The following is a 17246-nucleotide window of genomic DNA, read 5'->3' on the forward strand; positions in this document are numbered from 1 at the left end:
TGTTCACTTGAAATTCCCAGACAATAAATTAAAAAAAAAGCAGGATGTTTGTGCACCAGTTCACAAAAAAGAACATTGGGGAACTGGAGAAAGTACAGAGAAGGGCAACCAAACTGATAAGAGGCATCGAGGAGCTCAGCTATGAGGAAAGATTAGAGGAACTGAATTTATTCTCTCTTGAGAAGAGGAGATTAAGGGGGGATATGATCAACATGTATAAATACATCAGTGGTTCATATAGTGAACTCTGTGTAGAGCTATTCACCCTGAGGTCATCACAGAGGACAAGGGGGCACTCTTTACGTCTGGAGGAAAATACATTTAATCTCCAAACACGGAAAGGTTTCTTCACAGTAAGAGCTGTGGAAATGTGGAATAGACTCCCTCAAGAGTTGGTTCTGGCCAGCTCAGTGGATTGCTTTAAAAAAGGCCTGGATTCTTTCTTAGATACACAGAATATAACTGGATACTAACATTTATAGGTAAAGTTGATCCAGGGAATATCCGATTGCCTCTCGGGGGATCAAGATGGAATTTTTTCCCCTGCAGGAGCAAGTTGCATCATGTTTTGCTGGGTTTTTTTTCCTTCCTCTGGATCAACTGTGGGTATAGGATTATAACTTTTTTTTTTTTATGGTTGAACTGGATGGATTTTTGTCTTTCTTCTGCCAGACTAACAATGTAACTCTGTTTGCTGGCACTTAATTGGATAATGAAAGTAAACACACTTCACTTAATTAAGTTTAAGTGAATGGACTCTTTTCCTTTAGTAGTGCAACCCTACTCTTTTAGCTGAACATAAAAAAACATGAATGGAGTAATCCAAATTAATTGGAAAGCCATTTTGAGGCTTTCATCCGTGATTGCATCTTTATGCTTTTTAATGACATTATTTTTTCTTACATATAACGACCATCATACCACTTTCTATTGTTACTTTTAATCATCTCTTTTGCAGAAATTTGATGCTGAGATGTACAAGATCACCATGCCTTGCTTGTGTGCCATTGCGGGAGCCATTCCACCTGACTATGTAGATGCCAGCTACTCCTCCAAGACTGACAAGAAGGCTTCTGTGGATGCTGAAGGCAACTTTGATCCCAAGCCAGTAGAAACACTAAAGTAAGATAAGCCTTTGTCTAAAAAGTTGTTCTGAGTAGCGGGGTGGTGTTGGGTATGTGTGTGTCTGGTGGGGGGGGGGGGGGTTGTGGCTGCTGAGGATACTGTTTTAGAAGCTACGAAGATACCACAGAGTTATAGTGGAGGAGTTCCAAATTAGAAGTTGGTTAACATCAGGTAAAAGGTGGATGTTACTAAAGGGTATAGACTAGACTATTGTGACACACCTGCACATCTTTCAGCATCAGCTTCCTTTGCAGCTCTCGTCATTCAGTCTCATATCAGCTCAGAGCCCCAAAGAGAGTCCATGCTAAAAGACTTCCTCTGCCTGATGCTGTAATAGAAGGTCTTAACAGAGTAGCTCTATAATTTCCAGCATTTTACTGAGTGGGGGTTCCTTTCTAAATTATGTCTGAATGGTGAAGTAACTCCACTCAGAACAACTAACCCAACATATTCATACTGGCCCAGGGGGGCGAATGCCCTCTTGTCCGTCAGCTCAGTCCTTCTCTGATGCTCTATATGAACATGACCAATGATGTCTTTGAATTCAATGTGACATTATGTCATAGATCCAACCCACACGCACACGCCCACAGCGACTGGCTAACCGAGGCGTGCATGTCCGGCCGTGACTTGGGGTAAGAGGGAATAAGGGGGACTTAATCTGAATATATATAAGACTAGGCATGATATACTTTCATAGCCCGCACCACCCTTTGGCCACCACTAGAGGGAGACTCCACTCCAATCTAGCTGGCCGACCCCACACAGGCAGATACGATTCGTATATACAATCTGGTGCACGCTAAGGGTTGAGGAGCAGTCTAGCAATTGACACCCCTTCTAGGATTCCTCCAGCTATCCTACAAGCTAGAACCCCGGTGTTAATCACTCTTCCACTGTCCACACCCCCCCGCACCAGACACACCACAAGTGGTAGCTTGCCACCACCCAACAGTTTTATCCACAGACTGGCCTGCTGGGTCACCGCACACACACAGATCTCCGTCTGGCAAATCTGTTACCTTTACGATTTGCATGCAATCTGCCAACACGCAGTGCAATTGCATACAGATTGGCAATGAACTTGACTGAGCATATAAAGACACTACAATACAATACAACCTCTCCGGAGATATGAGCCCGAGCTTAAGTACCCAGAAGTCACTTATTAATTTTATGATTTAATATCCCGAAAGTGGGCAGTGCATAAAATATGTACAAAGTATAAAAAGTTACAGGAAATACAAGAAGACACACAATTGGCTATTGACTATAAAATAAAAGGGAATTAAACAGAAATAAAACTTTTACCAAGAGTTATCCTGCGACTGGAGCAAGTCAGAGAAAGTCCGCGATCCTCCAGTCAATAGAACTGGCTCCGTACGAATCACACCGTCCATATCTCAGGTCCTCAATTTATGGGAATATGGACGTAGGCTGGACATTAACCCTTGGCCAATCGACTCTGGGGGTGTTCCTGTACCAGCCCACAGGACGTTCTGGGTACTGAAATGCCCAAAGTCGATTGGACCAGGAATGGTTTGAATCACCAAGTCAGGGATTGAATTTCCGACACCAGCGTATCAGTCTGATCGCGACAGTACCAATCGCTGTTCAGCTGTCGCAATCAGGCGCAATATAACCAGTTTTTGTATTTCTCTGGGATTCTCAATAGGCTACAAATACAGTTTTACATGCAGATGTATCCTACAGTGTGTCCAATCAGAAGGAAGTATTTTCATCTCTCTGCAACTAATATTTTAGCTTTTATGAGAGATGAAATATATTCCTTTGATCTGTGTATATATGTCAAATCTCCCAGACACATCGGAACCACCTCTGGTCTCCCGCTGTGTCATGAAGCTGAACTGTCTAGAGCCCTTTTCCTTCCAGATTTCCAGGAGGAGACAAATCTTATTGGCATCCAGGTGTCACCTCCAGTCCAGAGGATGCTCTGTCCCATTCAGATGCTAATTGGTGACCATATGTCTCTGACTTAATTCTGAACACATCTTATATTATTATAACATGGACTGACGCTAAACCTACATTGTCATATTTCTACAGATCACATCTCAGCTACTCAAATCTTACATGTACGTTACACATTAAGGCGGAACTTTGTTTATAACCTTTTGACAACAATTAATGTTCTTTAATAAAAGGACATACAGTCCACAATAATTATGCTACCATAGTTAGTGTGTGCTGTAAATTGCTGCCAGTATTGCTCCTGTTTCTCCTTGCTGGGGGCTGTTGTTTTGTTGAAACCCACAGCAGTCACTTCCTTATTGGTAACTCTCCCCTCTCCTTGGTCTCAAAAACTATGTCACTTTCTTCAGTTAAAATATTTACATTTCCAGCCTTAAAGTGGTTGTAAAGGCTCAAGTGCTTTTACCATTATGCATTCTATGCATGAAGGTAAAATACCTTCTCTGTGCAGCATTAACCCCAGTCCCCCCTAATACTCACCTAAGAACCCTCTCAATCCAGCGATGTGCACTGGAGCCTCGGCTATCCTGGGCCTCCCTCTTCTCATTTGCTGAGACAGAAGCAGGAGCCATTGGCTCCCACTGCTGTCAATCACAGCCAGTGAGCTAATGAGAGGAGAGGAGAGGGGGGGGCCCAGTCATGGCTCCGGACACACGGAGCAGTGGGTACCCCATAGAAAGCTGCTCGCTGTGGGGGCACCCGACAGGAGGGAGGGGCCAGGATAGCCTGCTGGGGAGCTGGATCTGGGCTGCACACAGTGGGTTAGTATAGACATGTTTTGTTATTTTTTCTTTAAATAAAATAACCCTTAGAATTATTTTAACTGTATGTCTTGGCAAAGTTATAGGAAGACTGATAGAAGCTTTATAGTGCTGATGAGGGAGCAAGAGAATATCAGGGAGATAAGACACTATCCTTATAAATTTAACTCTTTTGCGTTTCCCTGGTAGCAGAACTTGGACTGTCACCCCTCCTGCTTATCTTTTCTTCCTCCCTAATCTGGGTTCCCTAGCATGGTTTGTCTCATTGACCCAACACCCCTCCCCCAGCAGTAAATCTTTAGGCTGTCAGCTGACTGGTCTCTAGTGCCTCTGATTTTAGGCACAGTACTGAGAATAAAGAGCAACTGAGCATGTGCAGAGCAGGGTAAGACAGTGCATTACTGTATTTTAAACAGTACAGGAACTTATTTTTAATGGTTTACATAGCTATACGTGCAAAAGAGGTCAGCATGAAGTGAGCTATCAGGACTTAATTTTCTGACTAAAGTTCCACTTAAAAATTGCTGCACCCTGTGTAAACGTGGTACACTGCTGGTTAATATCCATCAACCCACTTTCTTTAATGCATCTCACATTCTATATTTCAGGTATAATGATATCACTTATCTTTTACAGTGTGATCATTCCTGAAAAGTTGGATGGCTTCATCAACAAGTATGCAGAATATACCCATGATAAATGGGCATTTGAAAAGGTAAAAAAATAGTTATTTCAAGGGGAATATAGTATTTTGCGTTTTGTGCTTTTATCAGAGCTGCTATGTTGCTATGAAATCTGATTCATTCTCTTTTACAGATACAAAATAATTGGTCCTATGGGGAAACAATTGACGAGGAAGCAAAAACTCATTCGATGCTACGGCCATACAAAACCTTCTCTGAAAAGGTAAGATCTATCCAAAGTCCAACATATGTATCTAAAAAAAATAATTGGTGGCTTGTCATCTTCAAGTGACACATAATATGGCATGTGTGCCATGCTGTTTTCTTTACAGGACAAGGAAATATATCGCTGGCCAATCAAAGAGTCTCTGAAAGCTATGATTGCTTGGGAGTGGATGGTAGAGAAAGCCAGAGAAGGAGAGGATGACCGAACTGAGAAGAAGACAAAAACCAGAAAAATCTCTCAGACAGCCCAGGTTAGAACGTCGTTTGTAATCACTGTTATAATTCCCTTTCATTAACGATGTGTCTTCATCTTTTGTATATGTATTTGCTACTAATTCTTCCATAACATTTTTTTATTTCAGCAAACCTATGATCCCACAGTGCAGACCTTTAGTCCAACCCCCATCGATGTGACTGGAATCACTCTGTCCAGAGAGCTGCAGGTAATGACTTATTATGCACATATTATATTATTTTCTTGTACTGATAAGAGTTTTTGATATACTGTACCTAGGAGCACATGAATGCAATTGTTGTAAGATTAATGCAACTGGTGGTACAAAGGAACTTCTAAGATGTAGAATTGTAGTACCTGGAAATCAGAAGGTGTATTGCTACATGTCTTGCAGAAACAAGTGAAGATTAGAAGCATGACTGATTAAAGCAATGAGCCACTGGGGTTGCTATACTAACCTGCAAATAGGCTATTCACTATGTAGGGGAGGCTGCACTTTGCAAGGGGATTTTCCCCAGAGCTTAATGTATGAGGTGAAGCTCTGCTGACTTCCATCACCCAAAAAAAGAGAAGAAAAAATATGTGGGACTTTAGAGTTGCTATATTTCCCTCAGGAAAATTCACTCAAACACACAGATATAAAAATATCAAAATGTATTACAAAAAGTATATGAAAACAAAAATCATTAATCCTCCTATAAAAACAATTAATAATATCATAACCCTTCGTACAGTGAACCCCAATCCACCTTCCTAAAGAGATGATAAAGAATGACTGTAATCTTGATAGACATGCAGAGATTTAGGAAGGTAGTAAATCCCAGTGTTAGAATGGGCTTCTTCAGGGTGACATAAAGAGGGAGAAGCACTATACTGATGGTTATGAGACAAAAAATGCAATCCTATATACTCAATCCTATACCCACAGTTGATCCAGAGGAAGGTAAAAACCCCAGCAAAGCATGATCCAATATGCTTCAGCGGGGGAAAACATTTCTTCCTGTTCCCCCCGAGATTCAATCGGATATTCCCCGGATCAACATTGCCTATAACTATTAGTATCCAGTTATATTATGTGCATTTAGGAAAGAATCCAGGCATTTTTTAAAGCAATCCACTGAGCTGGCCAGGACCAACTCTTGAGGGAGTCTATTCCACAGTTTCACAGCTCTCACTGTGAAGAAACCTTTCTGTGTTTGGAGATTATATTTCTTTTCCTCCAGACATAAAGAGGGCCCCCTTGTGATTACCTTAAAGTGAATAACTCTACACCAAGTTCAATATATGGGCCACCTTTGTATGTATACATGATGGTCAAATCCCCCCTTAATCTCCTCTTCTGAAGATTATTATTATACAGGATTTATATAGCGCCAACAGTTTGCTCAGCGCTTTACAATATAACGGGAGACAATACAGCAACAATACAAGAGGGATAGGAGGGCCCTGCTCCTCGAAGCTTACAATCTAGGAAGAGGAAGAAGAGACAATACATTTAGCTCCTCTAATCTTTCCTCATAGCTGAGCTCCTCCATGCCTCTTAACAATTTGGTTGCCCTTCTCTGTACTTTCTCCAGTTCTCTGATATCCTTTTTGTGAATTGGTGCCCAAAACTGAACTGCATATTCCAGATGAGGTCTTACTAATGATTTGTACCGGGGTAATATGATATCTCTCTCTCTGGAGTCTATACCTCTTCTAATACAAGAGAGGATTTTGCTCGCTTTAGAAACCACAGCTTGGCATTGAATGCCATTATTAAGCTTGTGATCTACCAGTTGTGTATAGAATGAAGAGGAATTAGAACCCCAGTCAGTTTTTTTGCTGTCTGTGACCCCCTCAAGGGAGATGTATCCCCTCTATTTGTCCTGTTTACTATTATCATGGAAAGTAAAAGTAAAGAAAACCAAAAATGTTGGGTTTTCCCCAGAAAAGTAATATTGGGGAGATTTTCCAATGGGGACACTAGTTCTGGTGACGTGGGAGTCCCCAAGGAATTCACTTAATTTGCGGGGATTATTTCTCATTTCTTACTTTGGCTATGTGACAAGAAGTGAAGGTAAATCTCCCAAATGGGACGCAGATAGCAAAAAATACCCTGACGGGTTATATCCCTCCATTACTCTATCCAAAATGAAAAAAAAAACCGTTTTGCCTATAGTTCTACTTTAAGTGCCATCTCTCCCTAAAACTGATCTTTCATTTTGGGTGGGATGAATCCCCCACTACCTTCCTCTGTCTACTGGACTGGTGAGATCTTCTACAGAGGTTTTTGTGATTTCCAAATGTAGAAATGAATGAGGGCAACAAACCAGCATGTGAAGCACAATCCATAATTCTGCTAAAATGGTTTACATACAAGACATTACAAATCTCTGATGCATTTCACGCTAAAAAATGGTGTCACTCTCTCAAAATTGAGGCAAACAGCAATTAACTTGCTTCATACCATGGAGAATCCACTAAAATGCCATGATTTGGATATGGAATTACTGCCAGAGTATGTGAATTCTGGTGGGGATATCTTTACCGTTATCTGGTATAGATTGTCTAGTTATCCCGCGCCTCCTTAGTGTTCTGTCTAAAATATTAATAATAAACTACCAGTGCTACACTGGGGGGGGGGGGAAGGCTGCAAGCAACAAACGTGTTCCCACAATGTAAATAAAAATATCCTAATAAGTGTCGTGCTGCGCCTCCCTAGACATCAGATCCTAAAATGCACAATGCACAGGGATAAACAATCAAATCCTATTAATCCCTAAAAATTTAAAAATTCTACATCCATATAAATCAATGTGCAACTAATTTTCTTCCTAAAATATAACCAAATCCCAGTACATGATAATCATACTTAAAAATGATAGCGAGCCCAAATATAAATATATAAATAAGATAAAATAAATGTCCACAATTCATAAGGTGTGCATTTGATTTTTTTCCAAATATACACTATATTGCCAAAGGTATTGGGACACCCCTCCAAATAATTGGACTTAGGTGTTCCAATCACCTCCATGGCTGCAGGAGTATAAAATCAAGCACCTAGGCATGCAGACTGCTTCTACAAACATTTGTGAAAGAATGGGTCGCTCTCAGGAGCTCAGTGAATTCAAGCGTTGTACTGTGATAGGTTGCCACCTGTGCCGTTATCTAGATGGAGATAGGCATCTTGGAATTATGTAAACCATATTTTGTGTTCTTTCTCTCACTACAGTCAATGGCTGAGCAGCTAGCTGAGAATTACCATAACACCTGGGGTCGTAAGAAGAAGTTGGAGCTAGAAGCAAAAGGTAAGTGCCAAACCCATGTAATTATCACCCCTTCCTTTATCCCAGTGGACAGCAATATTATACAGTACATGGAAGTGCCAGAGATGCAAAAATAATTGTATAAATACATTATTGGTAAGGACCAATAGCCAGGAAAAATTTTTTCAGTCAAGCAGTGACAATAATGCATGACTGTCATTCCCTCCACTGGCTTCCAATTGCCCAACACATAAAATTCAAACTACTAACATTGACGTACAAAGCTATTCATAATACTGCCCCAAACTACCTGACCGACCTGATATCCAAATACCACCCAACACGTACTCTTCGCTCCTCACAAGACCTCCTACTCTCCAGTTCCCTGGTCTCCTCCTCCCATACTCGAGGATTTCTCCAGGTCTTCCCGCATCCTCTGGAACTCACTACCCCAATCCATCAGACTGTCACCTACCCTCCTCACCTTTAGGCGCACCCTGAAAACCCATCTCTTCAGGGAAGCCTACCTCGCCCTCACATAACAGCCGATCTCCTCCACTCCTCCTTCCACTCCATCCCCCACAGCCATTTCCTCCTGTACCACTATCCCCTCCCTCCTAGATTGTAATCCAAGGAGCAGGGCCCTCGAACCCCTCGTGTATTATATTGTTACTGTATTGTCTCATGTACTGTCTCCCACTATAATGTACAGCGCTGAGCAAACTTTTTGGCGCCATATAAATACTGTATAATAATATTAATAATAATGTTTGGTAGTTTGGTAGGTTAATTGGCTCCTCTCTGAATTGGCCCTTGTGTGTATGTATGAATGTAAGTTAGGGACCTGTGTATGTGTGTGTGTGTATAAAATGCTGCATAAATTGACATCATATATAAGTATCTGTAATTAATTAAACTAAAGTGTTTGTGTGTATCATTGAATGTTTGTTTGAACACCCTGGGAACCCCAAAACCCATGGTCCCTGATATGCAGGTATCCAATTTCCTTAGCAAAGTTTAAGGCTGGCCCACCCCCCTACAACCTGCCTTCTAGCTATTGGCTTTTAAATATGATTATTGTTTTATTCAATAGGATGCTGGGTACCAACTCTGGTTGGTTTGGTGATTTGGCTCTTGGTATTTTCTGTTTCATATTTATTATATGCAGTGCTTACGGTTTATATTAGTAGTGTTAACAGTGTGTTATGTGTTTATTTATTTACTCTCCTTTTATTTTTTATTATCGCAGGAGGGGGAACTCACCCATTGCTGGTACCCTATGACACTCTGACTGCCAAAGAGAAGGCTCGTGACAGGGAAAAGGCACAAGAGCTGCTGAAGTTTCTTCAGCTCCAAGGTTATGCTGTAACAAGGTGGGTAGCATGGGCAAGTCATACAAAATATTTGTAAAGCAAAGCAAAAATCAGAATTTAAAGCAAAGTACAAATGTTCAGAAAATCGTATGAAAAATACAGCTTTTTAATCTGAATACACAGCTTTCGTCCAAAATTATTCAAAGGGACAAGTGCAAAATTTTTTTTTGTACGATTTTCGTGTAATCAGTACAGTTTTCAACCAAAAATACAATACAAATACAATACTACATCATTTCTGTATTTTTATTCTGAAATGATGTAGTATTAAAGTTCCAAAAATTCTATAAGAATTTTCGGAACTTTAATAACCTCTTTATTTTTTATATGGAGACTAGCATGCAAAATAAAAAACAGACGTTCATTCTTCCGATATTCTCATCGTGTGTATGGGGCTTTAAAATGGTATCAGAATAATGGTAATCTACAGATGACGCAATCATCAATTTTGCATTTTTCCAAGGACTTTGTTGTAATCCGTTGTAGATGACAAAAAGTTACCAATGTAATAAGAGTAAAATAATAGAAGCTGTTGAAGTGGAATCTTGGGTAAATATGTACTGACATATCAATTCATTGTATTACAGGGGTTTGAAGGACATGGAGCTTGACACTTCATCCATAGAGAAACGTTTTGCTTATGGATTCCTTCAGAAACTTCTGAGACTAATGGATACAGCACAGGAGTTCATTGCTCACCTGGGTATGAGGATTTTTTTTCAGGGCCAAAGTATACTGTATATCACCAAACAAAGCTCACAGGAATGTTTTCAAAATATGCATAATATTTCTTATGCTTCTGATGTCAACGATGTCTCCAGCTTTGGCCATTCATTTCTTTCTGTTGCCACCATTAGCAGATTACAGAAAAGAACTTTTAGTTTAGAATGTCTGGTTCTCTATATCGGACCAGGCTTTTTCTGGCGCTTTTTGTTCAAATGAAACAATCAGATTTTTTTAGACAATTTAATCTCCAAACATTATATATGTATATATTTTTAAAGCAGAGCCCCTAGAGAAAAAATTGGTGGATTTTGCAATTTGTTTATTTCACACGGTATTTGTGGTTTTTCACAACACAATATTTTGGGAAAAAATACACTTTTTTTAATTTTACTGCAAAAAAAAATACATAACCCAATTTTTTGTAAAATATAAAAGACGACGTTATGCCGAGTATAGATACCAAACATGTCATGTTTTAAAATTGTGCACGCCCGTGCAACAGCGACAAACAACGGTAATTTTACTATCCATAGGCAATGCTTTAAAAGTATACTCACCTTTGTATTACTCCCCTGCCATTGTGTTCAGTTACAATAGCAATTTGTCACCATGCAGTGGGTAGAGCCTGATGGGGAAGCTGAGGCATATTCTATAGCCAATAGCAGGCGTTCTATTAGCGAAGGATCCGCCCACTGCCTGCTGTCATTCATAAGGGGAGCGTACCTGATCAGAAACTAGTGTATGTGAATCCCCATCAGGCTCTGCCCCCCAGATACAAAACTCCTAGCTGCTGTTCTGTTTATTAGGTGCAGCAGTGGGGAAAGCACAAACAGTTGCACTGAGGTTGGTGTGCCTATAATATACACTTCAGCCTCGGTGTGCCTCCACACTTAGGGCTAGTTCACACTAGATGCAGTTCAGTGTGCTTTTTTTCTGCATAAAAAATGCATGCACAGTGTTTTCCATGTATTCCAATGGCCCTAGTTCACACTAGTGAAGTCCGCTCCAGTCAGTTTCCATTACAGAAATAAAGTAGAACATTGTCTTTAGGCGATCTTTGAAAACTCACTTCTTCAGGGAAGTCTACCCCCACCTCCGCATAAGAACTGTACTTGAATTACCTTCACCAGATCATCCCCCGCAGCTATCACCTTTTGTATCACCTCCCCCTTCCTTTAGATTGTAAGCTCCACGAGCCGGGCCCTCGCTTTCCTTCTGTACTGAAATGTATTGTAATTGTACTATCTCCCTTATATTGTAAAGCCCTGTGCAAACTGTTGGCGCTATATAAATCCTGTGTTATAATAATAATAATAACAATAGAACATGCTGCATTTTTTTCTGCACAGAACCATACTAGAACATAGCAAACTGCACCGGAACGGTGTGTGGTGTGAACTGTAAGCGAAAACATATCCGAAATGCAACCGGAGTGCATTTTTGTAACGTGAACTGGCCCTTAGTGCATGTCACAGATTCATGTACTACAAAAGGTACATGAATCTGAGGCCCGCACCGTCATATGGAGGCACGGGAGAATTCTATAAGGAATGCCTTAGACCAGGGGTGGGCAAACTTTTTGACTTGAGGGCCGCAATGGGTTCATATATTGGACCCGGGGGCCGGACCAAGAGTAGATGAATGATGTGTATGTGTGAATTAATATAAATTAAATTAAAATTTGTAACATTTCATCCCCCATAGTACTATTCCCCCCCAAGTAGTAAGCCAAGTCCCCCCTGTGTCAATTTACTTACCTTTGCTCCGCGCGTTCCTCTCGCCGTGTTCCCGCGCCATTCCAGTCTTCAGGGCGGACTGTGAGAGGAGCCTAGCTCCCCTCACGTTCGTCACGCTGCCCCGCCTACACACATCCTGACAGCCAATCACTGGCTATCAGGATGTGAGTGGCAGCGAGACTGGCCAATCATTGCATTTAAGCGCGCTGAATGATGCAAATGTTTGCCTGCCCTGGCTGTTTTTTTTTTGTATCACGCTCCGCGGGCCGGATTAAAAGGTCCGCCGGGCCTTATACGGCCCGCGGGCCGTAGTTTGCCCATTCCTGCCTTAGACACTCTTTATGAATTTCCCTGATTGACTATACTCTATAAATGAGTGCTTCTGCAAATTCCGATGTGATCAATATTAATAATTTAACAGTAAACCAACATATTTCAGCTGCTTTATCTTTTACATTGTTGATATTTATAACAGTTATAAGCCTGTCCTTATTGTTATAGGTGTCATCAGTGTACTGTACTGCACCTCTAGCAGGGATCCTCCATGTACTGTAAATTCAAACTCTAAACTCATGTACTCTTCTGTGTTTTAGAGGCTGTTGTGAGCAGTGGAAGGGTAGAGAAGTCTCCGCATGAACGGGAGATCAAATTCTTTGCCAAGGTGAGATTGTGTTTTATGTTCTGTATTCTTTATGCTGAAAGGAGAGACACACTATGGTTTCTTACAAAGTAATTCTGTTGATATAATTGGTTCTAGCAGGTTCTGTATATTTAAAAAAAAACTTAGATTAATTTTTAAAAGCATAAAAGCATAAAAATAAAGGACTGCTAATATTTATAATCGTGTCGCAGGATGGTAATTTAGGGAGTTAGCCAATCAGGAAGGGTTTTCTTCCTTGTGATCTGGATCAAGCTTTATAGGAAAAGATGTTTAGGCTTTCCATTGTGTCTGCTGGTTTGCAGTTCTGAGGATATGTGTGTGTGTTGTTTTTTTCTTCTTTTTTTTTTTGCTTGAACTTGGTAGACATGTATCTTTTTGCAACCTAACCAGTCATGTGCATTGTTATAACATTGTCTACACTTAAAATAAGAAATATGTTTCTTTATTTTACCTCTTCTGTGAATATAAGCTAAGTTTGTTAATGGGCTACAATCAATGATGCCTGTCTTCCTCCTATAGATCCTTCTTCCACTGATCAACCAGTACTTCAAGAACCATTGTCTCTACTTCTTGTCCACACCAGCAAAAGTCCTTGGTAGTGGGGGTCATGCTTCTAATAAGGAAAAAGAAATGATTGCCAGGTCAGCGTGGAGCGATATTACAAATGTTATACACAACTGAGGTCATATTGGTGAATGTATAAAAAGAAAGATCCTTTGGGGTAGAAGCATCATCAATTCAGTATCTAAAATAGCAAACAGTAAACTTTAATAGTACTGCATAAACCAAAAATAGAATGAAAGACTACATCAGGAAGGGTGAGTATGAGGCATCTGGATCATGAGATTTCATGTGCTGTATTTAGGGCATAGATTCAAGGGTTCAGTTCAAGAAAGACTTAGGGGGTTAAATCTAAAGATTTGGTTGAATAGAATGTATCTAAAGCCAACATTTTTTTTAATTTTAGAATAAGAAATGATATATGTGTCCCTTTGATGTATTTTAGACAGACTAGAAAATTATGAAAAAAAAATTAGCAAAGTTTTGTTTAATGTTTGATTTTGAGTCACTGCAGCAAATATTAAATTTGTGGAAGAGTTGGCATGTCACTAAGATGCACAGTTACTGGAAGTTTCCTCTTGATTCAATGGAATTCTGTATTCTAATTCTCTTTCACTATCTCTCCATTTCCTTTGTATCTGTCTTTCTTACTCTCCTCAGCCTGTTCTGTAAGATTGCTGCTCTTGTACGTCACCGCGTGTCATTATTCGGTAAGGAGGTTTGTTGCTGTTCACACTCCCTTATTCCTTTAACTTTTACAGCATGAACTAGTTGAAGCAGTTGACCTTCTTTATGGTCTTTTCTCTGGAATGGTGATGTGAATTGTGGACTTTTTTTTTTTAAGGGACCAGAGGGGTTGAGAGTTGATTTAAAGATTTTGAATTTCTTTTTAAATTAATTTCTGTCATGTTTCCTCAGGAAATGATGCCCCTGCAGTGGTTAACTGTCTACATATCTTGGCTCGTTCTCTGGATGCCAGGTAAAACACATACATACAGTAATTGATAACAAGATACATATGGAGGAATAAAAAGCCAAGAGTATCATATGAGTTGTTGAGTAGGAGAAAAGAGAGAGGTGGATTAGGGCTCCCAGACTTTAAAAGATACTATAAAGCAGTAATACTGGCAAGAATTATAGATTCGATGTATAACCATAAGAAAAGTTGGGTGAGAATTGAGAACAAACTCAGCGGAACAAACTTAGGTAGAGTGATATGGGTGCCAACACAGTACAGGGGTTTAAAAGACAATGTAAACACATACACTTTAAATGTTTTAAGGACCTGGGATAACTTACACAAAAGTATGAAATGGGATTTTAATTCAACATTGATGCCACTGAGTAACACAGAGTTTTTTGCCCCAGGTAGAGAAGAGATAGGAGGTAGGTGGTTTTAAAAAGATGAGGTCCAATTGAGAGATATTTTGGTGGAGGGTAAATTAGGATCATTTAAGGAATTGGAAAAAAAAAGGGAGAGATTTTCACTAAATTAGATGAGTGGCGGTATTTTCAATTGAGATGTTTTGTTGGGAATCTTTTAAAACCTCTAAGGACAAGAAATAACTGGAACTTGTTTGAAAAGCTATTGGGGACATGAGGTGATGGGAAACATGGGATTGCTAGAGTTTATAAAGTACTCACTGAACTAGACACAAACACAAAGCCAACATATATAGAAAAATGGGAAACTGATATGGGAGTTGTGATAGATGAGGAAAAACAGAGAATATATAGGTTAACTCACGAAAAATGTTTCTATGAGGGAAGTAGAAATGAATTATAAGTGTTTGATAAGATGGCACATTATACCAAATGTAGAAAATAGGATGTGTGGAGAGAATTCACCGTTGTGTTGGAGGAGATGTGGAGAAATAGGTACGGTATACCATATATGGTGGGGATGCCCAAAAATCCAAGTATTTTGGAAGACAATAACCCATTTGATAGAAAAGATAACTGAAATAGACATAGGGCTAGACCCAGAAGTATGTATCTTGCACAATATAGATATAACAGTGAATAAATATAAAAAATCAGGCATATGGTACTATCTAAACGCTGCAAAAGGTCTGATACCCAAGTTCTGGCGGAACGTGGAGGTGCCGAAGGAAGAGGACTGGATAGAAAGAGTGGAGCAGATTAGAAAGATGGAAAAACTCTACCATATTCAAAAAGATAAGATGGAGGCCTACTATGGGAAATGGGAGAATTGGGAAAAAGCCAGATTATACATGAAATATAGGAAAGAATAAAGAGAAAGATAGGAAAAATTTTACTTGCTCTTATAAGAAGATGGAGAGAAAATGCAGGGAAGGGAGATGGGGATAGGGTGGGGGGAGGAGGCGGGGGGGATAGAGAAATATTCCTGGAAAGAGAAAATAGAGTATGATGTTATATTTTATTTTTTTATATATATAATGTGATGATGATATGTATTTAAATTGGAAAAATTAATAAATATTTAAATTAAAAAAAAAAAAAAACATACAGTATCACAAGCTTCATATATAAAAAAAAGTTCCTGATACGTACAGCAAGAAGACAACTGTCTTTTTCTCACGTCATTAAAGCAGAGGGCAATGGTACTGTAAGCCCAGGCTGGGGGCATGATGCATGAATGTGTCAATAGCAGCCAGAGCTCATAGGAAGTGGGTTGAATGACCCTATCCATTATTCAACCCAGAAGAGTAGTTACATCTTGATGGAGATGAGACCCTTCTGTGGGTATCAGTGCTGGATGAATGGTTAGAATTACAGCATAAGCTGCTTTTTATAATTTTTTAAATTCTGGGCAATTTATTTTTTAACTGGAGCTCTTCCTCGAGTTTCTAATAACATGTCAGAACTTTGATCCATAGCTCTCTCTAGAAAACTAGCTTATCATCCTATGTATATACTTAGATATTGACCTCTTTTCTTATATCAAAAACCTATTTCCATGTCTAATGACACTCTTTCCTTCTCACAGGACAGTCATGAAGTCTGGCCCAGAGATAGTGAAGGCCGGTCTGCGTTCCTTCTTTGAGGGAGCATCTGAAGACATAGAGAAGATGGTTGAGAACCTAAAGCTGGGGAAAGTATCTCAATCTCGCACTCAGGTGAAGGGTGTGGCCCAGAATATTAATTACACCACTGTGGCCCTTTTGCCAGTTCTTACATCTATCTTCGAGCACATTGCACAGCACCAGTTTGGAGATGATGTCATATGTAAGTTGATACTTTCCAGAGCTAAAGTTTATAATAAATTTGTGCAGTATTGCATGTTTTTGATTAATGGAAAAAATTACTCCTCACTCTTAGACATATATCTATAGTTGTAAAGGTAGTGAAAGCATGTACTGTGCCCTACAAATACATCCTTATATGAACTCATGAGTGCTTTGGACAGGAATGGAAATCATGGATTCAAATGGCAGTTCCCATATAGGCACTGTACTTGCTGTAGTATGCTTTTTGTGTTCTCTAGTTGTGATAGGATAATGGTTCTCTACTAATAGGTGTTCTTGTCATTTTTCTTTCTAGTGGATGATGTACAAGTCTCTTGCTACAGAACACTGTGCAGTATCTACTCTCTGGGTACCACTAAGAACCCTTATGTTGAAAAGTAAGAGCAAAAATATTTTATACCACTGCTGGCTGCATTTTGATTCATCCACATATATGGATTGTAGAAATTAACTATCTTCACCTAAAGTTTCATACTTACATATTTGTAGACAACGCCCAGCTTTGGGTGAATGTTTAGCAAGACTTGCTGCTGCCATGCCTGTGGCCTTCCTGGAACCCCACCTGAATGAATACAACATCTACTCTGTCTACACCACCAAGTCTCCTCGTGAACGTGCCAGTGAGTATGAGGGTTTGGAAGCTATCAGATCCAGTCTTAAATGGATATTTTATTTAGGTGTGGATGC

The 17246-nt window shown here is 39.8% G+C and overlaps 1 protein-coding gene across 4 annotated transcripts in view; it reads left to right on the forward strand.

Annotated features, from left to right (window-relative positions):
• RYR1 (ryanodine receptor 1) overlaps positions 1-17246 on the forward strand; it is a 255817-nt gene that overhangs the window by 162138 nt on the left and 76433 nt on the right. For all 4 annotated transcript variants that reach the window (XM_089658190.1, XM_089658192.1, XM_089658191.1 and 1 more), the window contains exons 51-65: positions 959-1122; positions 4515-4593; positions 4695-4784; positions 4894-5037; positions 5149-5229; positions 8239-8314; positions 9522-9645; positions 10233-10348; positions 12701-12768; positions 13288-13409; positions 13990-14039; positions 14248-14308; positions 16301-16539; positions 16855-16936; positions 17049-17179. In XM_089658190.1, the coding sequence (XP_089514316.1) occupies positions 959-1122; positions 4515-4593; positions 4695-4784; positions 4894-5037; positions 5149-5229; positions 8239-8314; positions 9522-9645; positions 10233-10348; positions 12701-12768; positions 13288-13409; positions 13990-14039; positions 14248-14308; positions 16301-16539; positions 16855-16936; positions 17049-17179 (1627 nt within the window). The remainder of the gene's footprint in view (positions 1-958; positions 1123-4514; positions 4594-4694; positions 4785-4893; positions 5038-5148; positions 5230-8238; positions 8315-9521; positions 9646-10232; positions 10349-12700; positions 12769-13287; positions 13410-13989; positions 14040-14247; positions 14309-16300; positions 16540-16854; positions 16937-17048; positions 17180-17246) is intronic.

The sequence above is a fragment of the Staurois parvus genome, unplaced genomic scaffold (genome assembly GCF_062004578.1).
Source record: "Staurois parvus isolate SC_StPar_1 unplaced genomic scaffold, SC_StPar_1.0 ptg001058l, whole genome shotgun sequence".
Taxonomy (NCBI): domain Eukaryota; kingdom Metazoa; phylum Chordata; class Amphibia; order Anura; family Ranidae; genus Staurois; species Staurois parvus.